This window comes from Pelobates fuscus, chromosome 4, assembly GCF_036172605.1.
Source record: "Pelobates fuscus isolate aPelFus1 chromosome 4, aPelFus1.pri, whole genome shotgun sequence".
NCBI lineage: Eukaryota > Metazoa > Chordata > Amphibia > Anura > Pelobatidae > Pelobates > Pelobates fuscus.
Genome location: NC_086320.1, coordinates 255,510,202 through 255,536,804, shown reverse-complemented (window position 1 = coordinate 255,536,804; position 26,603 = coordinate 255,510,202). Strand labels below are relative to the sequence as shown.

The 26,603-nt window shown below is 44.0% G+C and overlaps 1 protein-coding gene across 3 annotated transcripts in view; it reads right to left on the bottom strand.

Annotated features, from left to right (window-relative positions):
• Positions 1-8,260: 8,260 nt before the first annotated feature.
• GOLGA4 (golgin A4) overlaps positions 8,261-26,603 on the bottom strand; it is a 151,408-nt gene continuing 133,065 nt past the window's right edge. For 2 of the 3 annotated variants that reach the window (XM_063452058.1, XM_063452056.1), the window contains exons 25-26: positions 17,538-17,593; positions 8,261-9,680 (exon numbers count right to left, since the gene is read on the bottom strand). In XM_063452058.1, the coding sequence (XP_063308128.1) occupies positions 17,564-17,593 (30 nt within the window). In that variant the 3' untranslated portion in view covers positions 8,261-9,680; positions 17,538-17,563. The remainder of the gene's footprint in view (positions 9,681-17,537; positions 17,594-26,603) is intronic. The other variant, XM_063452057.1, reaches the window with a different exon arrangement.

The window sequence follows — 26,603 nt, the reverse complement described above, 5'->3', positions numbered from 1 at the left end:
CTTCCATTGTGGGGACCGTCTTCCGTTGGCGGTGGCTGGGTATGAGGCTTCGCGCCGCATTAAGCAGATGCGGTAATACCGTCTTCTTGTATCTTGCCGGGGACATTGTGGTCACATGTAGGAGGTATGCTTCTGGTTTGAAATCAATGCTATCATCCGTGATCTCCTTGATGATTTCGTGCACTCTCTCCCAAAAAGGTTGAATGTTTGGGCGGGTCCACCAGATGTGAAACTGCGTGCCTAGTGCCCTGTCACACCTCCAGCACTCCGGGTCGTTGGTGCATCCCGCTAGGGCTAATCTTTCGGGGGTCCGGTACCAGTGCGTGAGCATCTTATATCCCGACTCTTGGTGTTTGGTGCTGATCGAGGCTTTGTGGGTGTTCAGAAAAACCTCCCGCCATTGATCTACCGTCAAGGTGTGACCCAGATCCCTTTCCCAGTACTTCGTAAAGTATGGTGTGGTTTCCCCCACTGTTGGTAAGGAGCATCTGATATAGGGTCGAGATACAGTGTGCCCGGGGGGTTGTCTTGGTCGCAGAGCTTTTCATATGTGGTTAGTTGCCTGATTGCTGTGTCCACCCTAGGTATGGATTTGACATGCCGCACCAGTTGGTGATATCTGAATTGTGTCATGAAGCTCGCGGCATTCTGTGCCTGTAGATCCGTGAGAGGCACCACTCCCCCTTCCCTGCTTACATGTTTCAGTCTGCACTGCCTCGGTAGCCCCAGCGATGTCAGGAATTGCGGAGAGTCTGCCGGTTCAAAGTGAGGGTTTCCCGCAATAGGGTACAGTGGCGACACCTGCGGTGCCAGCTCTGTCCTCCGAGTCGCTGTTCTCCACACTTTCAGTGTCGCGGCGATAGTCGGGTGGTCGGGTGGTAGTGCTCCCTCCTTACCTTTCGGGATCCAGGGCACCGCTGTCAGTGGCGCCTTGATGAAACTGCCCTCCAGCTGGATCCACACTTTCTCATGAGGTGCCTGAGTCCACTCTAGGATCCTTTGCAAATGTACCGCCTGGCAGTATTTCCTCAGATCCGGTAGTCCCAGTCCGCCCCTGTGTTTTGGTTGTGTGAGGATCTCATACCGCAATCTGGCCTGTTTTCCGTTCCACACATATTGGGCGAATGATTTGCGCACCTGGTGAAAGTACTCTTTGGGGATATCAATCGGTATTGTTTGGAGAAGATATAAGAATGTGGGCGAGGCGTTCATCTTCAGGACATTGATTCTCCCCACCCATGTTATGTGTGGGAGCGTCCACTGTTGGAGGTTCTTCTGAATTCGACTTAGAAGTGGGGTGAAGTTGAGCCGGTATATGTCCGGCAATCTAGCCGATATCCAGATCCCCAGGTACCCCAGTGCCTCTTTGCACCAGTGAAGGGGGAACTCCTCTCGGAGCTCTCGCACCGTCCATGGGTTGCAGCCGACATTGAGCATTTCGGATTTCCCATAATTTATTTTTAGGTTGGACATACGGTGGTACACTTCGAATTCCTGCATGATCGTTTTCAGGGATGTATGTGGGTCCGTAACGGAGAACAGAAGATCATCCGCATATGCAGAAATCTTACAGTTACCCCAGGAGCCCTCAATCCCCCTCACGCCCTCATTTCCCCTTATCGCGTTGAGAAATGGCTCAAGACTGATAACGAAGAGCGATAGCGATAGGGGGCACCCCTGCCTGGTCCCGTTGCATATGTTAAATGGTTGTGACAGGATCCCATTCACGCTTACTCGGGCTGCCGGTTTGCTGTATAGCGCCTGCACCCATGCCATCATGTGAGGCCCGAGTCCCACCTGTCGGAGCACCAGCATCAGGAACGACCAATCTACCCTGTCAAACGCCTTCTCCGCATCTGTTGAGATGAACAGGGCTGGGAGCGACCGTTTCTGGGCCGCATGTATCAAGTTGATCACCTTGACCGTATTGTCCCGTGCTTCCCTCCCTTTGATGAATCCTACTTGGTCCGGTTTTACGAGCTTCGGTAGGAGGGGTTGGATGCGGAGTGCCAATATCTTTGTAAGGAGTTTCAGATCGGCGTTCAACAGGGAGATCGGTCTGTAGCTAACGCATTCCTGCGGGTCCTTCCCATCTTTCGGGAGCACTACCACGTGGGCCAGGAGCATATTGGGGTCCAGTGTGCCCCCCTCTCTGACCGCGTTGAAGATCTTCACCAGATATGGTGTCAGGTCTTTGGCGAAAGTTTTATAATAGTGTGCGGTGAACCCATCCGGTCCTGGGCTTTTCCCCGTCTTTGCTAGCTTCACTGCTTGAAGCAGTTCCTCCGGGGTAATGGGTTCGTCCAGGGCATCTCTTTCTTCATCTCCCGGCCGGGAGTTGAGGTGGCGGGCCACGTAGTCCTGTTTCTCGTGCAGCAGAGTCCTCTTGTCTGCTTCCAGGTCCCCCGTCGTGGATGGCAAGTTGTAGAGGGAGGCATAATATGCTTTAAAAGCTTCCGCTATTTTCTGGGGAGTTGTGTGGCGTTCCCCGTCATATTTTATTCGTTGAACAAAACATTTCTGCCTCCTGGCCCTCAAGGCCCTAGCCAGTAATTTACCGCACTTGTTGCCATGTTCATAGAAGGCTTTCCGGACTAGCCTGAATTGGAATTGCATCTTGGATGTGAGATAAGACTGCAGTCGTGCCCTGACCGCCGTCAGGCGTTTGTATACTTCCCCGTCTAGGTTGCCTTTATGCTGCGTCTCCAGGTCCGCTAATTGGGCCGTCAGCTCGGAGATTTCTAGGGTGTGTCGTTTTTTCTGTCGCGCTCCGTGCGTGATCAGAAGCCCTCGAACAGTGCACTTATAGGATTCCCACACCACGGATGGGCCGGTTTCCGGGGTGTCATTTTCTAGGAAAAATCGTTCCGAAGCCGCTGCAATGTCCGCCCGTATCGTTGGGTCGTCCAGCAATGCCTCATTCAGTCTCCAGGTCCACTGCTTTTTGGACTGGCATGGGTGTTTAAGGGTCATGATGACCGGCGCATGGTCCGACCACGTCATGGGCGCGATATATGCCGACTGAAGGTCGTCTAAGTGTCGATGTTGTAGAAATAGATAGTCCAATCTGGAATAGGACTTGTGCGCAGTTGAGTAAAGGTAAAATCTTTGATATCGTAGTTGACTGCTCTCCAGCAGTCTATTAGCAAATGGTCCCGCAGCAGGGCCTTGGTGCCCCGTATCACGTGGTCTGGTAGCGTTGTCCTGCCCGTGGAAGTGTCCATATTGGGATGCACCGGTATGTTAAAATCCCCTCCCAGCACGACCGTACCTGCCCCAAATTGTTCGAGGGCGGCTTTCAGAAAGGCTTTCTGCCCTTTGTTCGGGAGGTACACATTGGCAAAAGTGTACTGCGCATGCTGAATTACGCCCTTCAGGAAGAGGTACCTCCCCTGCGGATCCCTGTGTTCCGCCACCTTTTGGAAGGGCACGTCCTTCGCGAAAAGGATCGCCATCCCCTTTGTTTTTGCGTCGGGGTTATTCGCAAAGAATCCCATTTGATAATGCCTGTCGGAAAATCTTGGTGCTTGATTTGAGCGAAAGTGGGTCTCCTGAAAGAATGCCACAGAGACCTTCAGCGCCCTGAGTTCCCGCAGCGCCCTGGCTCTTTTCTGTGGGGAGTTGAGACCCCTCGCGTTTAGAGTGTACACCACTAGCCCCCTCCCACCATTCTTCCCCTGTCCCTGGAGAAGGGGTGCTGCCCCCCCCGGCATCGGGCCCCCCCGTAAAGCAGAACCCCAGAGTAGAGCCCCAGGAACAGTGCGGCAGCTCCGACACCCCCAGGGAGGTTCACGAGAGGGGATAGAGCAGGAGGGCAGAGTCTACAACACAGGGGGCGTGGGCGAGACCAGCCCGAAGGGGGGCACGTAAGTACGGTCGACTACAGCTCAGCAAGCGGGAAAGATCTGGGCAATGTGCCTCGAGACTCAACAGTGAGGTTTTCGTATCAGCTCCCCACACCTCGAGTCTCAGTTTCTCGGCAGTGCGCCCGCGGGGGGTCGTCTGTGTCCCTAAGATGTAGACTAGATACGTCCATCCCTATTGCCCTAGGTCGGTGGCTTCAGGTCCCCCAGATAGTGGTTTGCTGTTTACCTATGATAGGGGGCCTGTCTGGTCTTCCAGGTGAGTAGTGGTACAGATATTCCCTTTCGGGCCACCCAGTTTGCGTGTATGGAGTGCTGCTTTTGCAGGTCAACAAGTGTGCGTGTTATTCCTTTATCGTCAGTCCCCCTAGATTCCGACGTCCTTTTCCCATAGAACCCCCACCAATATAGCCTCCCTTTGGTCCTAGTCCGTTGTGTAATGTACTCGCAGTCTCCCAAGTGTGTGATCATGTGTGCATACCATAGCGTCCTTCCCCTCCTCCTCAGGATGCCCCCGCATGAGGTGTCCTCAAGTGCTGTGAACCTGTGATGGGCTCTTCCAGAGACCCTCGTGTTCTCCCTCGTTTGTAGGCCTATGAGCTAGCTGTATCAGAGCTTGGCTCTGTGGAATTAGCTGTGGGTCTAGGTCTAGGGAATCTTGGTGATCTTGAGTGGGAGATCCTGGGGTCGTTGCCCCCGGGTGGGGAGGGCCAGCAGGAACACGGGGGCCCGTAAGGCCGGCAGTCACCCCTCCCCGCTGGAGCACTCCACCTTCCCTGCCAACCCCTCTTTTATCCCTCTCCCTTCCCTCCAATGCCAGCTTCCCCTCCCCTCCCTTCCGGAGCATGGTATTCGGGCCTGGGTCGTGGGTCCCTCCCGTCTGTGTACCCTCCATGAGGACCCGCGGTGACCGGAGGATGCCTCCCCCCCTTCTCCTCCCTCCCCCCCCCCCACATCTCCCTGGGCAGCTACTCTTCTTCTGCTGTAAGCCCTGCAGTCCAAGACCGTAGTCCCCCATCATGCCCCCCCCCCCCAAGGCTTCAAGCAGCCTGTAGGTATCCCTCCCCCGCTCCCCCTCCTCCCCCCCAAGAGTAGAGAGACTAAAGTGGAGAGATTCCTATTCTAAATATAGCAAACCTTAATCTTAAGTATCCCCTAAAGATAAGTACCTCCATTAAAATTACCCAATCATGAATTTCACTTTGATATCGACACTAATCATTTATGATTGCCGCTGGGTCACTCATAATACATTTTGATTATTCTATTTTGACAGAAATAAAGTGAGGAGTTTTCAATGTTTTCTATGTTAATGAACTAGGCCCCAGGTACTGTTGTCTAAAAAGGGAATGGAGTTGATTCATGAGTAATAATGGGGTTTTGTGAAACATTAAAAAAAAAAAAAAAAAAAGGAGGGGGGAGGAGCAGGCCGGAGCAGAAGGGAGAATTCGATGCAGAGCCAGAGATAGGAAGAGTAAAGTGAGGTGAAAATGAAAAGAAAAAGCTCACAGTCTCGTATCGGTAAACCCTGCATTTGTATGCCGGGTTACGTTACCAGGTCTCAGTTCACAGGTCTCAGTCCACTCTCACGCCAGGGCATCTCACCGCATCCCCTCCTATTCCTCTGGACCAGCCCGGGGGTGAGAGGACACGTCCATCCCTGCCTCCCCCTCCATCGGGTATCTTCTCCCAGCCGGTTGCCCCAAGTTCCTCTCATAGAGGGGACAGGTCATCCAGTTGAGAATTCGGATCCGTGGGAGCCCCAATGTCTCCGTGAAGGTCGGGACGTCTTCCGGTGTGCGGATGACCGCTTCAGCATTCCCCCGTCGGGCCAGGAGAGCGAAGGGGAACAGCCACCGATACCTGATCCTCTCTTGTTGCAGTACCTGTGTGACCGGGCGTAGAGCTCTCCCTGATTGCAGCGTAAGGTGTGAAAGATCATTGTAGAGCTCCACCATCTGGCCTTCGAAGCGCCAAGCCCGCTCTGCTCGCGCCCTCAGCATGATGTCGGCTTTAATTTGATAATCTTGAATGCGGCAGATGTCTCTCGGCGGGGCGTCGGGCGTGGGCGTACTGCACGGTGGGCTCTGTCCATTGCTATTCTGGCGTCTGGTGGGCGGCCCAGGAGCATATTAAAAAGGCGGGTGAGGATTGCCTGTGGATTTTCCTGGTCTGGGAGTTCCCGTATGCCCCTCACCCGTATGTTATGCCTTCTGCTCCTATTGTCTAGGTCCTCCAGGTGTAGCCGCATATCAGTGATCAGTGCTGCTTGCTGCTGGGAGGCTGGTGAGTTTGAGCCTGCTGCGCGGGAATCTCTTTCCTCCAGGGTGCTGACTCTCTCTTCCAGTGTTGTTATTGTAGCGCGGACCATTGCAATTTCTGTCTGCAGCACGCTCTTCACCTCCTCTACCATGTTCTGCAGATCTTCTTTCTTGGGCAGAGAGGCAAAGAGCACGTACAGTCTGGGGTCGGAGGCGAAGGCCTCACCTCAAGTTCCGGCGTGGATTCAGCTTCCGATATGGAGGAACCTGGGGAAGCCGGCGCCATGTTGGAGGCACGCCGGTGTTTGTAGATACCCCCTGATTGATTCCGTGAGAGTCTCCCCCTGGGTTCTAGGGGTTGAGGGCGTCATCTGGGTGCGTCTCGTGCGACCCATGGAAGCCATAAACTCGGGTATGTAGCTAATTTAGGGCGGTCAGGGACGGAGCTTCAGAATTAGGCGGCCATCTCAGTTCAGCATCAGACCATGCCCCCCCCATTTCCTTTTAGATCAGACAGATGGCCGGGTGAGTGTGTGTCATTTACCTGGGGAAGAGATGGCAGCAATATGCACTATGGGAAGAAGTAGGCCAGCGGAGGCAGTGTTAGGCTCTTATGTTCTGCTGGGAAACATTGGGTCCTGGCATTCACTCGGATGTTACTTTGACATGTGCCACCTAGCTAGAGATTATGCTGACTAAGTACATCCCTTTATGGCAATTGTGTTCCCTGATGGCAGTGGCCTCTTTCAGTAGGATAATGCACCCTGCCACACTGCAATCATTGTTCAGGAATGCTTTGAGGAACATTACAAAGAATTCAAAGTGTTGCCCTGGCCTCCAAATTCCTCAGATCTCAACCGATTGGGATGTGCTGGAACAACAAAAACCATGGAGGCACCACCTTGCAACTTAGAGAAGTTAAAGGATTTGCGGTCAATGTATTGGTGCCAGATGCCACAGGACATGTTCAGAGGTCTTATGGAGTCCATGCCTCAATGCATCAAAACTGTCTTGGCAGCACGAGAAGGACCTATACAATATTGAATGGGTTTACTTTGTAGTTTTGATATTTACTCCATAGTGTAGAGCAGTTCGGGAAAATTTGGTTCTCTTGCTTAAGAGAGCCGTAAGGAAAATGTTAATCTCTAGTATGAGATTGGTGCATTGACATATGGTGACATCACTTCTGGGATTATTGTGTGCAATAATGACAACATCCAAAGTAACTACAGGGCACATTATATGTATGACCAAACTTTTTTCCAATGTATGGTTGTTCCCAATTCCATAATCTCAAACATAGAAAAGGGAGACTAAAGACAAAAAAAATAAAAAATAAACCACAGCAGCTATTTGAAATGACTTTGATCCATGTAAGCTTATGTTTAATATATTTGTCAAACTGACTAAATACAGCTCGAAATACCCTTTCGTGGACCTACAAGCCCTGTCACCAACTTGTATTAATAAGTTGTCATACAGCATGAATATGGAGTGGGACTTGCGTGTCCAAAAAGCGCCTCAGGCATCATGTGTGCCCAAGGCTAAACATTAGAGCGACGAGGGAAGTCTTTGTACATGCAACTTCTCGATCCTGGGGGGTAGCACTGTTTGTCTTTGCACATGTATGCTTGATGAAAACCAGGATGTTTTGTTTCCTAACAAAAACAAAATATTTAAACAAGAAAGGCATATGCTGAAGCTCTGGGTTAAAGTCTTCTGATTTTTCTTTACTTCATATGTTCTTGGACAACAGATAACATAAATGGTGAAAGTAAAATTGTTACATATTACATTGCTAGAGCCAAATAAATAAGCATTCCCTGATTAAGTCTCCATAGTTGCTGTGAGTGGTAGGAACTCACATACTATAGGTTCACTGATAATCCTGTAATCCTGGCTGTAACAGTTACCAATATATAGAAGTGTATCCTAACTCAATATGTCACCATATACATTCTGTAACAGATTACCCAACTTAATTGTAATCCTACATATAAAGCTGAAGTACTGGACATAGTCTATAAAAATATTTCCATACTGAAGTTTGGAGGAATCACAACATCACAGTTGCTGAATGTCAGAAACATGTACAGGTCTGTAAACTTATATACACATCAATCAGACTCTAAGGAATTTCGTAAATAAAATTTTAATTGCATTGCTTTTTCCAGAATTAACATTGAAACCATCACAAAACACCTTTATGATACATTTTGTATTAACTATTTACAATATACAGAAGCATATTTAATCTCTGGAAAATACAGGTACAAAAGTTGGAGACAACCAGTAAGGTACTCCAGAGGTTTAGATTTCCATCATAGATGAAAGCTTAAAGAACTGGCCCACAGCTAACAAAATCATACATTGATAAGGTAAATCATGCTGAAATGCAAAATGAAAAAACAATAATAAAGTAGAACATACCTAACTAAAGTATTGCACAATTTGATCAAAACAAATAAACAAAAAAGAAAGAAAGAAAGAAATCCCACCAGTTTAATGGTATGTGTGGTTAAGCCCATGTTATTAGTACTTAAATATATCAATCCATGCTGTGGTGGATCAATATAATCTTTTGAAACAGTAACTATTCTGTCATTAGGGATGACAAACTAAACTTACACTAAACACTGAAAATGTTCATTTATTCTCTTAGCATTTTATTTACGTCAGTTGTTTTTAATATATTTTAAAACAGTAGTGTAGGAAAATTGTCATATGAATGTTAGTATTTTTTTAAATTTAATTGTAAAAGTATTTTTCGTAACACGTCTTTCTCGTAATCTTCTATTTGCAACATTTTTCTAATCAATTCCTCACTTCCTTCCAATGATTGATTCTTACCACCTCCTATCTGTTAAAACATTTGTAACTTACTATCACATAAACCGGTAGGGCCCCTTTCCATGTCTTAGAAGATCCTTATTATCAATTACAGTATTTTGTTCCTTAAGACATTATGCGCTATAACTGATGATGAAAACTATCCTTCATTAACAGTACCATTGTGAGAAAATACAGAATTAAAATATGACCGGTTAGCAGCTCAACACATCATATCTATTCTAGCCTAGAAGAAATGGACATATCATTTGAGTGACATAAAACCGTTAAAATCCCACTACTCGAAATAAGCATTTCCTTATATATAGCACTTTGTGTATAGCATACACTAATCTGTAAAAGTTTGCATTGTTAGACAAAGAATTGATGTGTTTAATGGAAGCATTAATCATCTAACTTGCCATCACACATTAACCATGTTAAAAATAAATTAATATAATGTTTGAATGTACCACTACAGGAAAACTGCTACATGTTACTGAAAAAGATTAAAAAGCAAAATCATAACAGAAAAAAACAGTGTATATAAATGTTCACTATGTATCATCAGCTCTCTACAAGGCAATTCATGGTACTGAACGTACTATACAGATTTGGTTTTAAATGTATGTGATCCTGGAAGAAGTTGAAGAAAATACTAAGACAATGCAGTGTCTTCCATATAAATATACAAAATAGTATTTCAGGATGATGGTCGAAGCCAAGACTGCAAAACAAAACAAGAAATACAATTCATTATTTTCATATAACAATGAAGGTACATAAATGTGATGTTAGCTAAATATTAAATCTTTAAAACTTAAAATCATACTGAAAAAGAAAGTTTAGTTTTTATTCCCTCAAAAATAAAAGGTGAACAAATTAGCAAAACATGGAAAGCTGTAGATCTAATTTATGAGTATGTACACCTATACAAATGCTCCAAATGCTTTGATTGAAATTTCTGATCAACATTAATTCTGCATGTATAACTCATATATGTAAAAAAAAAAAAAAAAAGAAAGCATAATGAGGTAAAAAAACACACACATTAAAAAGGCTTACACAGGAAAAAAAATGTTTGAGCATATCTCCAATTCAGAAGGGCTGGCCGCAAAAACACCATAACTCCAATTCTATGAATTAGTAGATGTTACTTATGAGTCTGGACACCCATCTACCCATTCCCAATGTAGCTGCAGACTCAATTTGCAATTGCTGCTCCCTTCAACCTTCTACTTAACAAAATATAGAATGTGACGGCAGATAAGAACCATTCGGCCCATCTAGTCTGCCCAATTTTCTAAATACTTTCATTAGTCCCTGGCCTTATCTTATAGTTAGCACAGCCTTATGCCTATCCCACGCATGCTTAAACTCCTCTACTGTGTTAACCTTTACCACTTCAGCTGGAAGGCTATTCCATGCATCAACTACCCCCTCAGTAAACCACGGCAATGATATTATTTTTAAACCTTTGCCCCTCTAATTTAAGACTGTCCAGTTGTTGTGGTAGTTTTTCTTATTTTAAATATAGACTCCTCCTTTACTGTGTTGATTCCCTATATGTATTTATGTCAATCTTTCTTTTATTGAAGCATATCAAGTGGGGTACAGACGTAAAGAGAGGGAAATGTAAAAACGGTTCACATTAAGGGATTAGTACATCAACATTGTAGAGAGATTACATTTCCAGAGTGACAATGCCTCATTTTATAATTATGTGAATACAGAGTGGCAAACGATAACCCTGTACAGATTAAAGTTAAACAGTGAGCAAGATAAACAAACATGTCTAGGTCAGGTTGCTAGAACAAGAGGTGTCTAACGGAGGCCGACATGTATAGATAAACAAGCAATTGATATACAGGCTTTTCATGTTTCAAGTAACTCAGAGTTGTCTAGCTAGATATGCAGAGTAAGGCTGTCTCATGTGGTACCATGTGAACAGACTAGTTGAGTATTAAACCGAGCATCTGAGTAATCGGGGTTTCAGCAACTTAGCAGTTCAGCCCAAGTAGGGTGGCTGGGAGAGTAAGGCGAAACTTTGGCCAACATGGCGTATGCGAAGAGTTAATGCGCGTATCAGGGACATGCTATGTGTCGGGGGTCAGTGTATGCTAGCGAGATAGGAGTAAAACACAATAACATGTTAGTACATACCCCGAATATACCCGTTGTGTTAGGCCTATAAACCCCTATAACTTCTGTAAGACATATGTGGAACCAGAGGATAGTCATGTAAGGTCATTTAGTTTGGCAGGAATAAGCGGGTCATGCACAGTGCTGCAAGCGTGTAATATAACATGACTGGTATGGCAAACTGGCTATAAGGGTAGAGGTAACGGTCTAAGTTATACAGGGATTGCTAACAGAGAGGTTTGCTATGTCAGGCAGGTGCACTAGTGTTACACGGCTAAGACATGTGTGAGTCCAGAGCGGTAGTTTTATATTTACGGCTGGTAGGTTAAGTAGTCCGAGATTCAGCGTAGACCTGTCCCTGTGTTCCGATGCTCGGAAACCAGGGGTAGCAATCCAACAAGGACTTAAGGCAAGTTCGCAGTCGTATGTCCTATGAGGTGCGGGTGTGTGCCCGTTGTCGCCTGCTGAGCTGATCCCAGGGCACTGGAGTAGTTGCCGATCATCCGATTCCCACGGTTGGCAGCTGTGATGCAGACTCTTGGTAATCCTGCAGTCTGTTTAGGCTTGAGGAAGGTTGTAGCCGTATGCTCCAGTCAAGGAGGTGCCCAGAGGCCCCTGCGGCTCTGCTGGCGGTGTCAGTGTTGCGTGGGCCGTGGCGGACCCTGCTCCAGCCCCAGGCCTTGTGGAAGGTCTGCATCAGTGTGCCACAGACTCGGGTATGCAGTGCAGCCGGGTCTTCCCTTTTGTGGGCGCTGCGGAGCGGTGGGTGGTCCTCCGGCGTCGTGGGTGATGCTGCGGGGGTATACCCCATTTGGCCTTCGGCCCAGGAAGGTAGGGAGTGTGCTCCAGGTCGAGATCTGCCCGAGCGGGGTGAGCTCGGCCCTTTCTCCGCGGCCTCCCGTGCATACTCTGGTGGCTGTAGAGCCATGCGCTGCTCCAGTCTCTCCCAGAAGCGCTGGAAGGCCTCGTCTATGCGTCGGAGGGAGCGCTCGATCATGTCCTCGCCGGGGCCTGTGTTTGCAGGCGTCATTTGTGGTGTGGCCTGTACACGAGGCCCGTCTTGTTTCGAGCACAGTCCTACATGCAAAGTGAGGTTGTAAGTGAGTACTTGCTGCTTGTCAATGGGGACCGGGATAACCCCTGCCAGTCCATAGGGGGGGGAACGGGTAGTCCTGTTGCAATGCTTCTCTCTATGTCGCTGCGGGAGAGCGGCCGTCTATTGTAGGCCGCAGAGGTCGCTTGGGTGATTGCAGCTCGAGGGGCCACATGTTTGGTATCAGTAGGTAGGGTTTGCTTTCCCCCTGCCTCCGGTAGCTGGTATCGAGTCCGTAGTCGCTTGGTGTCGATATTAATCGATAAATTTCACTACCATGAGCAGGAGCTTTGGTATCGTGCGACTGCTCTGCTGCAAGGTCAGCCCCCCCCCCCCCCCCCCCTATATGTATTTAAATGTATCTATCATATCCCCCCTGTCTCGTCTTTCCTCCATGCTATACATGTTAAGTTCTTTTAACGTTTCCTTGTAAGTTTTATCCTGCAATCCATGAACCAGTTTAGTAGCCCTTCTCTGTACTCTCTCTACAGGATCAATATCCTTCTGGAAGATACAGTCTCCAGTACTGCGTACAATACTCCAAGTGAGGTCTCACCAGTGTTCTGTACAATGTCATGAGCACTTCCCTCTTCCTACTGCTAATACCTCTCCCTATACAACCAAGCATTCTGCTAGCATTCTCCTAGCATTGTCTGCCTACCTTTAAGTCATCAGAAATAATTACCCCTAAATCCCTTTCCTCAGATGTTGAGGTTAAGACTCTATCAAATATTCTACACTCTGCCCTTGGCTTATCCCTCCTGGAACATCAACCCCGTTACATATCTTAGTATCCTGGATTAAATATGTTCCACTCATTACTTAGACTTAATTGTTGCTAGTTCCCAACAATAGGCTGCATGTTGAATGTGGATAATGCAAACTGAACAATTCACTTAACCTTAAATGGCAATTGGTTTTCTAAATTTGTTTTAACCCAATTTTTTTTCTATATGAAACTTATTTGGCTATTCAATAAAGATATATTTGTTTATAAAGCGTTTTTTAGATTTCCATTCAGCAAAATATATTTTAGAAGTTTACAAACTTAGCTCATAAACATCTGCACTGCAACCGAATCCCCTTTATATGTTTGAACAGAATACCACCAGAAAGTCCCTTAATGACTTCCATCCTTTGCATATAAAGATATACCAATTCTAAATCCCACCCAAATACTATGGTTATGTTAAAATGGTATTTATTTTTTGAATTCCTTTCTTATAACAGGGACATATTGCTGATGTATTCAATATGCATAAAGTGGAGTGGCACTTCAATAATCTATCAATCTACCAAGAAAAAAAAAAAGTTGGATGGGGTACAAATACATGGTGTATAGGCAGATTAAATTGGAAATCATACAATGATTCGCCTCTCACAGTCTTTGTCTTGCTTCAATAGTTTAAACCAATACAGTTATTTATGTGGTAGCCAACTATTTAATTAGGCATGATAATTTCAAATGACTGCTACTTAGAAGGAAAAAAACAACAAAACAAAGGAAACAATGGCGATACTCAAGACTAGTGGTTTCCAACCCCAATAAAGGCCACCGTTTACCACCAGGAAGCTGAATTATTACATATCCATCTAATCACACAGCACTAGTGAAATCAAACGATTGCTCTGGATATAGAGCAGATAACAAAATTGGCATTGCCCATGCAGCCTTTTTTTTTTCTGCTAATCCATTTCGGAATGGAGATTTTGACATTGCTGTTGTGGCATGCTACATTCTTCCAGCCAGAAAGCAGTCTGGATTTTTATCCAGGAAGATACAACCTGTGAAATGCCTGCATACATTGAAGAACAGACAACATGGAGTCTGCCTGCTTTGGTGATGGTAGCAAGGTGAGAAAAATCTTGAGATCATCACCCTTACTCTCGTATGCTTGCTAAGCAACTCTTTATCCTTGCCATGTTCCATAATTTCCATTTTATTCTTGAAAAATTTATTTTTATTGGTTGCAAGACAAAATACAAGTGCAAAACCAACAGTCACACAGGTCCAAGTCAACCATAATTTTTAGGTCGCTCAGGACCATGTTGATGAAAATAAAATAATTGTGTAGACGCGCAGGTCCTTCATAATATATTTAAGCATTTCCAACAAAATGTAACATGAGTAATAGAACAGTTCAGATGAATCATGTTTCAGAATGTGACTGTCGTGAAGTATGAAATAACATATAAATCCAGAGAACACCGACCTCCACCCACCTCCCTGATAGCCAGATGGGTCCAAAGAGGCACATTTCTCTTAGTATTTTCCATGTGTTATAGTAATCTGATGTTAAGCCTCCCTTTACTGCCATTCTGTTTAATTTTCCTATCTCCTGGTCTTTTAATAGCTTGCTGGACCATACATGAGCTTCTTGTTTGTAATTAAAGCTCAATTTACAGAGCAGGAGATGCAATCTTTTAATGTAAGTTACATGTGATGGAAAGCTTTTCTCTCATGCAGTCTGTGTCAGTCAAAGACAGATATTTATTGTATTTTATTGCAGTACATATGCTATTGCCTCTTATTAATACTTTTAGAATAAGAGTAGTGATCTTTCCTGAATGAGAGTAGTGATTGGCCTACATATGTGTCACTGGTGGTCCCAGATTGGCATTGCTAGGTTGAAAAAGACCAGTGGTTTCTTGCAAAAAAAAAATGTTACGTCCCCATCACACACATTGACTTTTGTCCATAATCCAAATAAATAACTGTCAGGGTAATCCCTGTGCCATTCAAACGGCTAGGCATGGCCGCCCCGAAGGTGCCAAACCTGGCTATGTTTGCAGCACTAGGGTGTTGGACTTTATTTGTGGCTATTGCCTGTGCTTTACCTGAGGCAGATCACTCATCAGCTGTGTATAAAACACTGCCTCTCCCTGAGAGCAGTGTCAGTTCTTTGATTCTGGTTTGCGTGTTTAGTTCTTGCTTTCAAGTCTCCTGAGCTTGTTCTCCAGATTGACCCCGGCTTCTGACCTTGGCTCCACTCCTCTGACTTCAGCTGCACCTGTACTGCACCTTTCCTGCACAGCCCCGTGCACAGATTCACAGTCCAGGTGGCTTCTTACCTAGTCACCTTGGACTGTGTTTATCTGCAAGGGTGAGCATACATCTCTGTATTTTGGACTCCCACCTCAGGTGAGACACTGACAAAAGAACTGACCATCATGGAGTCTGCAGAGATGTACAAACTGCTTACCTCCCTTTCTCAGCAATTGTCTAACCTGTCCAAGACTGATCTGGAGGTGCAGAAGGATGTATTGTCAATTAAAGACATGGTACGCCGAACCCTGGAACCTGTGTATCCAGAGCCTTATGTATTGGTGCCTGACCGATTAGATGGTTCCCGTTCCTCCTTCACATCATTCAAAATGGATTGCAAACTTTTGTTTGCCCTTAAACCCAGGACCTAGAACAGCGACTTTGTCAGGGTTGTACCCATATTAATTTACTTTCTGGATGGATTAAGGTGTGGGCATACCATATGCTACAAAAAAAGATTTGCTGTGTTGGACAACTGGGAGTCGTTCATGACCGCGATATATTCGCAGTGCTCTGCTTCCAAGAAAGTTGCCCCCAAGCCTGCTCCAGGTTCTCACAGATCTCGGGTACCAGGAGAAAAGAGGGGCTTATACAAGTATAACTATTCTATCTTTTTACTTCGCAAGCCTACCTTCAAGGACCTGTCTTGTCACCCTGACACTACCCAAATAAGCCTAGAGACATGAGTGGACAAGGAAGAACCCATAGAGATTGGCTTTATTCGTACTGGGTTGACCTCTGAAGAAAGAGACCGAAGGAGAGGCATTGTCTTTGTTTCTATTGTGGAGAGAGATAGGGCATTTTATTACACACAGCCCAACTTGTCCACCTAGGCTAAAGGCTCTTCTATTGGGTACCATACGGACCCATCCTGTCATCCCTGCAACACAACCTGGAAACTACCAAGGTTGCTGTCTAACCTGTCCACGTTCTGTGACACAAAAGTGTACCCAGACTATGGTAATCAACATAACCAGTACCTCTGAGAGGTCTCCACCTTCTGCTCCAGAGACATCTGCACCTCCTCCTGAAGATACTTCTATTAATACCATCACTTCTTCCTACCAGCTCAAAGAAGACTTACCTTCAGAAAGTACCTATGCCTCTAATTGTACTATAGTCCCAAAAAAGGATTTACAAATGTTCGAGAAGGCATTGCAAGCCACGAACTAGAAGTGCTTACCACCTGCACCCGGATCATCGAAGACCTTAAGCTCACTCCAGCGGTACCAGAAGCTGGTACTATGGAGCCCCATGCTGTTAAGAGACTCCTCTATGGGGACTTCGATTACAAGGAATATCTTGACACGGATAGTGAATCCGACAATGAGGTGTACTGCAACTCTAAAGAGCCTGTTCATGCCCATAGAGCGTTCTTGAAGGGGGTGTTCTGTCAGGGTAATCCCTGTGCCAACCAAACGGCTGGGTGTGGCTGCCCAACAGGTAGCAAACAGAGGATTTGAACCTGGGTCGTTTGATGTCCTAGGCCTGCTATACTGCCTCTGAGCCACAGCAGATTCTATTATTTTGAGTAGTTCAATCCCTGTTATACCTGGCTATGTTTGCAGCACTAGGAGGCTGGACTTTATCTGTGGCTATTGCCTGTGCTTCACCTGAGGCAGATCGCTCATCAGCTAGGTATAAAACACTGCCTCTCCCTGAGAGCAGTGTCCGTTCTTTGATTCTGGTTTACGTGTTTAGTTCCTGCTTTCAAGTCTCCTGAGCCTGTTCTCCAGATTGACCCCGGCTTTTGACCTTGGCTTCACTCCTAGTTTATCCTGACCTCTGGCATCCTCTGACTTTGGCTTCACCACGACAATCCTTCTGCTTGTGTCCTTGCCTGTACTGCGTATAGGAGCGCCTTCCCTGCACAGCCCCTGTGCACAGATTCACAGTCCAGGTGGCTTCTTACCTGGTCTCCTTGGACTGTGTTTATCTGCAAGGGTAAGCGTACATCTCTGTACTTCAGACCCCCACCTAAGGTAAGACCCTGACAATAACATGTCCTATGAATTACATTATGACAATAAATATTTGAATGATTATCAAGTATGGTATAAACGTATACCACCTAGATGGCAACTAAGCCTGTCTGACCAATTGCTACATTGTAGTTCAAAAGATAAAAGGAGGTTTTACAAAAAATTACATAGATTCAGTTCCAATACATTACAGTTTAATAGCACTAGCTAAAAAAAAAATACTTTGCAAAGCTCTACAATTTAATCAAATTAAAAATTACATGCAGAGAGTTACAAGGGATTAGTTTACTTTGAAGAGAGAACATTTAATTCTTCACTCACCGCATACTAACTAAGACCAGATTGATTCAGAAGATACCACTGCGAGGTTGTGTAAGCTACAAAGCCAGGGAGAAAACAGCTTAGTGCATTTTTACATACACGGTTAGTAATAAAAAGTTAGAATACACACATGTTCCTTTATTAAATTCAGAGCATATTAACTTAAAATTCCTAAAATAAGTGTCTCCTTCACTGCCACACCATATTTGGAGATTTCTAAATATAATGCCTTATCTTTCACAATTTTCAGAATTGCATAACTCTAGTACAGTATGTGTATTGATTTTGGCTTCTTTGATTATGGTCTCATAGTTCAATAATAGCTTGAGAAGCACAGACCAGTGTTCAAAATGACCAGTGAACAAAATCTGAACTAAAAATTGAATCCTTCATAATAAAGTCCACTTTGTACTTACAAAAGAATAACCATAGTAAGGGGATTCTGTATTTAATATATTCTCACATACAGGGAATGCCCTACTTTAAAAGTATGTGATGTCAGTGCAGATGAAGATCACAGAAAATAACCACCATAAATATGTCCTGTTAGTAGCAGTGTGTCACAAATGGTGCTGTTCTGCTTCTTATTGGTACTGAATACCTAGATCAGAAATTATTTTTGGCAACTCATTTTTTTTTGTTTTTATTACATGTTATTTCCAAACAAACACGGGCAAAAAAGGACTGGGCAACCACAGGCTGAATTCTCCCATGGCTATAGCTATAGAAAATAATTTACAATTTCAAAATGCATATAGGATATTATCTAAGTTGGGCAGTTTGTTCCCTTTCTAAAAAAAATATCTTGACAAATGGAAGCCACATTTACCAATTGGCTACAAATCATGAACAGACTCCAAAGTGTTTCAGAACGTAACCTGAGAGTTTCTTATTGTAAATATTTGCAAAGCCCATTTTAAACTAATTTAAACTGATAAAAATGACAAAACAAGTAAAGGTAAACGTAACAAAAAATAGCTGTTGCATTGATAGAAGAGCAAAAAGCAAACTGTTCCAGAATAGCATGCATTAATCACTGTGACAGAATGTACACAGAACAGCAAGTTAGTGTAAAACTAAGTGGCAGCATGCAGTTAGTAAATGCTCAGCTTTTTATTGCAGTATTAGTTTTAGGCAGCAATTTATGTATTAAACCAGGACATTTTTAAATTCTACAATGTACAGAAGATTACTTTTTTCAGGGGAATTATCAAGTCCATTTTACATGAGAGATCACTAAACACGGTTAAGCATCTAAATGCTTAAAAAGCTATACCAATTGCAAAAAACAGCAAAAGTCCATATGATCTCCTTGTAATTTGCATGCATGTTTTTATTGATAACTACAATAATTTGTTACATGCAGCTAACATCGCAGCTTAAAAGGTTTGGTTTTCATTTGAGGGTACAGACTACATGCACTAAACAATGCATTAAAGGGAAATACGAAGGTGGTTTAACTTTTTTGGCATTATTTTTAATGTAATACATTAAAAAATACAAAATTGTTTCCATTTAAAATTGTTTACAATTGAATCTTGTATGTTTCAGGTTACTATATGATCTTTTTTATAAACTATTCTTCCAAAACAATATGCAAGCAACTTGAGAACTTTCTTAAGGATAAAACCTCACCAGACTCATTACATGTTAAAAAACAAACAAAAAAAAAAAACAGATCGGACTATGTTATATACAGTTGCAAGAAAAAGTATGTGAACCCTTTGGAATGGATATGGATTTGATATGGATTTCTGCACAAATTGGTCATAAAATGTGATCTGATCATCATCTAAGTCACAACAATAGACAATCACAGTCTGCTTAAACTAATAACACACGAAGAATGAAATGTTGCCATGTTTTTATTGAATACACCATGTAAACATTCACAGTGCAGGTGGAAAAAGTATGTGAACCCCTAGACTAATGACATCTCCAAGAGCTAATTGGAGTGAGATGTCAGCCAACTGGAGTCTAATCGATGAGATGAGATTGGAGGTGTTGGTTACAGCTGCCCTGCCCTATAAAAACACACACCAGTTCTGGGTTTGCTTTTCACAAGAAGCATTGCCTGATGTGAATGATGCCTCGCACAAAAGAGCTCTCAGAAGACCTACGATTAAGAATTGTTGACTTGCATAAAGCTGGATAGGGTTATAAAAGTATCTCCAAAAGCCTTGCTGTTCATCAGTCCACGGTAAGACAAATTGTCTATACATGGAGAAAGTTCAGCACTGCTGCTACTCTCCCTAGGAGTGGCCGTCCTGTAAAGGTGACTGCAAGAGCACAGCGCAGACTGCTCAATGAGGTGAAGAAGAATTCTAGAGTGTCAGCATAAAGACTTACAAAAGTCACTGGCAAATGCTAACATCCCTGTTAGCGAATCTACAATACGTAAAACACTAAACAAGAATGGATTTCATGGGAGGATACCACAGAGGAAGCCACTGCTGTCCAAACAAAACATTGCTGCACGTTTACAGTTTGCACAAGAGCACCTGGATGTTCCACAGCAGTACTGGCAAAATATTCTGTGGACAGATGAATCCAAAGTTGAGTTGTTTGGAAGAAACACACAACACTATGTGTGGCGAAAAAGAGGCACAGCACACCAACATCAAAACCTCATCCCAACTGTGAAGTATGGTGGTGGGGCCATCATGGTTTGGGGCTGCTTTGCTGCGTCAGGGCCTGGACGGATTGCTATCATCGAAAGGAAAAATGTATTCCCAAGTTTATCAAGACATTTTGCAGGAGAACTTAAGGTCATCTGTCTACCAGCTGATGCTCAACAGAAGATGGGTGTTGCAACAGGACAATGACCCAAAGCATAGAAGTAAATCAACAACAGAATGGCTTAAACAGAAGAAAATACGCCTTCTGAAGTGGCCCAGTCAGAGTCCTGACCTCAACCCGATTGAGATGCTGTGGCATGACCTCAAGAAAGCGATTCACACCAGACATCCCAAGAATATTGCTGAACTGAAACAGTTCTGTAAAGAGGAATGGTCAAGAATTACTCCTGACCGTTGTGCACGTCTGATCTGCAACTACAGGAAACGTTTGGTTGAAGTTATTGCTGCCAAAGGAGGTTCAACCAGTTATTAAATCCAGTGGTTCACATACGTTTTCCACCTGCACTGTGAATGTTTACATGGTGTGTTCAATAAAAACATGGCAACGTTTCATTCTTTGTGTGTTATTAGTTTAAGCAGACTGTGATTGTCTATTGTTGTGACTTAGATGATCATCAGATCACATTTTATGACCAATTTGTGCAGAAATCCATATCATTCCAAAGGGTTCACATACTTTTTCTTGCAATTGTACATAAAGATCTTATAAACAGACTGTGGCGGGACATCGCCACTAAGGGCCATGCCCACTGTAAAGCCTATGTGGATACCTCGTATTTAGGGCCCCTGGTGTCTATTCCCACCCATTCCCCTTATACTCTATGGTTATTGTTTTATTTGTGTGCGTCCCCTTGTGTTATACAATGTATTATGCAGTTCACTTTTCAGCCATGCAGGGGCGCTCCAGCGCCGGACCACCCTGCTATTCCAATTAGAATGTGTGGTTAGAATGTTCACACCTCACTAACGAGGTTTGAAAACCGCAGACCGCAAGGTAACGAGCGGCGTGTGGCTGCCCCTGGGTGGCCGCCGGTTCGTTTGGCCGAATGCCACTGGGGGGCAGCATTTGTATGCCGACCCGGCCTGTGCTGCCCCTGAGTGGCCGCAGGTTTGTATAGCCGAACGCCACCAGGGGGCAGCATCCGTATGCCGAAACAGGCTGCTCGCCCTGTCTTCGGACCGCTCTACCTGCTCCCAAGGGAGCTGTAGTCACTGTCCCCTATCTGGGAGCTACGAGGCTAGGTAGCAGCAGAGTTTTGCGCCCTTTCCCCTGATTGGGCGGCAAAATCCCCCCTCCTTTCCAAGCACCGATTGGTGCAGCCAAGTTTAGCACCCCCTTCCTTCGGATTGGGCGGTGAAACTCCTTCCTCACCTGAACGCTGATTGGCGCGATTTGGTTAGCGCCCTTTCAGCTGATTGGCTGTTGCTTGGTTTAGGCGCGAAGTTTGAATTCACCGGACTAAACTAAGCAACACCATGGAACTAATTTCGAGTTGTACAGAGCCTTGAGCCCCAGACTTTCTAAGCTGATATCTCCGGCTCTGTACATCTGATCGCCCTGCTTTTTGCAGGGATCCCAGATGGAACCCGGGCCAAGTCCTAACCCTGTAACACCTTCCCTTCCAGGGGCGCTGAGCCATAAAGTGTAACCCCCTGAATGTAATGTGATGTAAAGTGTATCCCTGTGTACTGTTTGGTATCTCCTAAGGCGGGAAATGGCTACCTGTAACCCAGCCCCCTCTTGCCTGGGACTAAGGGAAGTGTATTATGTGGAATGGAGACCCCCTGAGGGGGTCTGTGCATAAAAGAAACCTGTATTCAATAAAGAGTGTGACTCAGCCTGGTGAGAAGCCAGTGTTTAAACCTCCAAACTGTGTGTTGTCTTTTTACTGGAGGGAAGGAAGATTTAACCCCTGTGTCTGCTGTTCCAGCTTACAGGGAGGGAAGATTTAACCCCGTGTCTGCTGTTCCAGCTCACAGGGAGGGAAGATTTAACCAGTGACTACAGCTCCCTTGGGAGCAGGTAGAGCGGTCCGAAGACAGGGCGAGCAGCCTGTTTCGGCATACGGATGCTGCCCCCTGGTGTTCCAGCTGTTCCAGCTTGCAGTGGATGAATATAGGGGAAAAGTCCTGGTAAGGACCAAGAGCTCCCAGGGCCGAGTGGCGTCTCTGCCTGGGAACAAGATACTAGGAAGACATCACATTACACCGACAATGCCATATGCAAGGCCGAACTGGGAAATAAATTCAACACGGGTATAGCAGCCCAATAGGAGGGGGGCAGTGACAGATCATCAACAATGACACGTACTCCACCTCAAAGTGAGTATTTTAGTTTGCTGTCCCTCCAGGGCATCTCATGTGCATAGCCCTGCTAAAGACCTCTTTAATGGGAGCAATGCTATTTGTTTAGTTTACATGGCAAAGCTTTGCATTTGCTTGTGACATGTCTCAGGTGTCCCTATAAGAGGAATACCAAAGGACAAAAGTGAGGCATGCCTAGTAAAGGGTGTTGTGCTTGTGCGGGGGGGCTCTATGTGGTGCTGTATGTGGTCGGAGGTTAATTATGAGATTGCACATGCGTAGAGGCAACTGGTTGTGGTGTATTGTGTGTGTAAAGGAGTTTGTAGTATTCTATGTGTAGGTAGGGACTGTAGTGTGTATGTGTTTCCACTGGAAGTAAAGTGTGTGAGTCTAGGTGCTATAAAGATTGTGTGTTGTGTCTGTCTAGCGGTTGTAGAGAGAGTGTTGTGTGAATGTATGTGTATAGGGCCTGTTGTGTGCATGTGGGTGTATCTAGAGGCTTTAGTTTGTGTGTTCAATAGGTGTGTACAATAGGTTAATCTATTAAGCAAACCCCACTCCTTCATACCTTATATTGGAGATCTCCGCAAGAATCCATAGTAATAGCAATAAGAAAGCACACAGCCCAAAAATTTATCAAAACACTATAGGAAGAACATCTGTACTGCCGCTATACTAAGAAAAAAATAATTTACGGTAAGTAAAATCTCAGTTGTTTTATTGGCATATAGCAGGAGGGCTATAGCAACATGGGTGGGTCAGTCAGATAACAGCAGCTTGGAGCACCTTTCGCTTGATTGAAGCTTCCTAGTAGGAAAAGATGTCTCTCACCTGTAATGATGATGACCATTTAGCTGTCCTGTAGATATGCCGATAAAAAGCCAATGCTCTTTCTGCCTAAGAAGTGACCATCAGTATTCTGGAATGCACCTTAACATGTGTTGTAAGAGGTTGACCTGTGACTTGATGATGTCTAAATGTTATCTGAGAACCATCTTGCAATTCTAGCTTTGAAAGCCACTTGCCTTTACAAAAAGTGAACATCTGAATGCTTACTTTATGAAATAAGTCTCCAAAGCTCTCTTTACATTCAACAAGGAAATCTGGCTTCCTTGGGAGACACAGCAAACTGGCACAAAGTGGAGAGAATGATGGCTTAACTAAAGTTGGATAATTAAGAACCTTTGAAACAAAGGAAGGCTTGTAGTCAAGTAACACTTTGTGCTATTGAATTGTGAAATCCAACTCATTTCGCAGATGTAACAACAACGAGAAAGGCTGTTTTCAAAGACAACATCTCCCTGGAGACTTGACCCAGGGTATGAAAGGGAGGATAACAGACTGTGAAAAGCATCAAAGATAGATCGCATGTTGGAAAAAAGGACTTCTAAGTTGGATGCGAAAGCCAAATGGCTTTAAGAAATCGCTTGATAAGAATCTTGAAGTAATCAAAGCGGCTATAAACTAAAACAGTAAAAGCTTCTGTACTAAATAAGTAATCTGTAAAGATTTTCAAAAAGATTTTGACGTAGATGCTCAGGTAGATCTCTAGAGTAGATCAATAATACTTTTCTCCACACCTTTATTTCAAAGAATTAACCTCGCCGTCTCCAGGCATCAATCTGAACATTCTAAGTATTTCTGCAGAGATTACCTGGTTTACACATCTCTTCCAAGAAAGGAAGGTCACATTTGCCAAGGCCTCCTGGTTTAACTCAGAGAATCAAATACGATCGGGCCAATACATAAAAATGGCTATTCCTGTTACCTTGTCTGATCTGATATTCTGGATGAATCTTCCTGAACAGGAAGGCAAATAATAATAGTTTTGTCTTAGTGCTATAATATTCTGGAACACCAAATTTTCCACCTGCTTCCATTGAGCGCTGAAGACTGAGTTCATACCATTTATGTAAGTTGGTTGAATGGATTTCAGATTTATTTCTGGCAACAATAGGATTTGTGCTCAAGTATTTACTTTTATGCCTCCTTGTCTGTTCAAGTATGTGACTGCTGTAAGATTATCTGATTTAATTCTTACAGATATCCCAACTTTGTGAAATCTTTTAGAGTTTTAGAAGGCAAAACGAAAGAGCCTTAAATTGAAAATGCATTAGTCTCATGCCTGACTTCATGGTGAATCTCAGGAATTGTCTTGAGACGATAGACATAGGAATATGAAAGTAAGCTTCCTTTAGATCTAAGGTGGTCATATAATCTCATTTGAGCAACACATGAGTGACTGATAATATAGTCTCCATCTTGAATTTTTTAAACTGAATGTACACATTCTTAAAATCCAAACAGGACATGTCCAGTTTTGAACAAGGAAAAGACACCTTGACATTGTTCTCTTTATCACACCTTTCCAAAGCAATATCAAGGATTCTGACAAGAACTTTCACTTTAAATGAAATGAATAAGATGAACAGAGGAACTGAGAAACTGAGGAAGAGTTCTTTAAGTCGTAGACATCTGTTTAATACGTTCTTCAAGAGGAGAACTAAACATCTTGTGTCTTTTAAAAGATGGCTTGCATAAAGCAGACTTTGAAGCGGTACCTACAGCCCAGGATTTAAGCCCTATCATCTTTCTAGCTAAAGGCAAACTCCTGCTTCAAGTCAACAGTTTCAATACTTACTCTGTCATATCATATAAAAAGTTATTGGTTATTCTGATGTTTCTAAACAGATGATTCAGTTAATTCCCTGAATCTTCCAAATACTGTAACTAGACATTTTGGATCTCTTGCCACTCTCAGTACTCTATAGTTTAAATATTTGTTTAACAAGTTGAGAAGTGTAATTTTTCTTCTCTGGATTCTTTCATTCACTATTAATGAGACAAAAAAAAACAAAAAACCTAGGATGAACCGGGTGGCGTTTTCCCCTTTCTTTTTAATCCCCCCTCTATTCACTTCACTTTCCCCACAGGATGGCCAGATTTAGAGGTGAATAACATTTGCTTGATGAGAGATCTGAGGGAGAAGAACAAAACTACTTATTTTTCTTCACTTAATAGGTTTTTAGAAACTGAGGTAGGTTCCATGGATTTCACAACCTTGTCATTAATATTTTGGGTTAAATTCTTCTCGAACCAATTCAGGAAGAGAGCACTTCTTTTGCAATAGTCAGGCAGCGGAGTGATATATTACAGGCTAGATGTTTAAATTTACATGTCTCTTTCAGCCTTGGAGCAGGCAGATGATTTTTATCTGAGTAATAAGGAGAAAACTGGACTAAACATCTGTAGTACAAACAGAAAAATAAAGTTTAAAAAATAATATGATGAAAAACAACAAATAAAAAGTCTTTAAAGTAAAAAAATAAGTAAAATTTAAATCATTTCCAGCCTTAAATACCTTAGAATGTGTGGGGGGCGGACGACACAGTAATTCTAAACTGATAAACACTCACATGAGACAGGCAGTCACAGCATATGCAGCTCTAAATTTAGCACCAAAACCTGGCGTTCCAATTGTGCATGCGTAGCAGTGTGATAGAACTCAGTGAAAATAAACACCACCCGGGCATGCACTCCACCGCTGTACGCAGATGCCAGGTCTTCTTCATTGTTGGCGCACCTCCCGGTACCACCGCCAGGGCCTTCAATGCACCTCCAGCATGCATAAGAAATGAATTGGGAACTATCAGGCACTCACCCCAAGATAACATTCTGTGTCTACCTCACCAAATTGGCAGAAGCTGAGAACAGGGAAATTCAGTTAGTTCTGAAAGAGGGACATGCAAGAACTGTTCGGATCTATTTAAGATATAAAGGAGTGGGATTAAAATGATTAAGCTATTTAAAAAAAAATATTTAGAGGCTACTTGTGCATTTGTAATTGGAACACTCTTTCTGTACTGCTGCTATATGCCATGTACAATGCTGTTCTTCACTTGTCATTCTGAGCATTATAAGACAGTGCTTTCAAATTAAACAAGATGTTTAATAATTAAGATAATATGTTCAGTTATGTCACAATTTGTAAAGGCAATGGTTGCATCACCACCTAGAAGAAGAAAGCTTCTTCATTCCCATGTACGTATTAATTCTACCTACTAGAAAAGAGATATCTGGTGACAGTAAGAATACACAATTACTCAATATAAAATACCCTTGG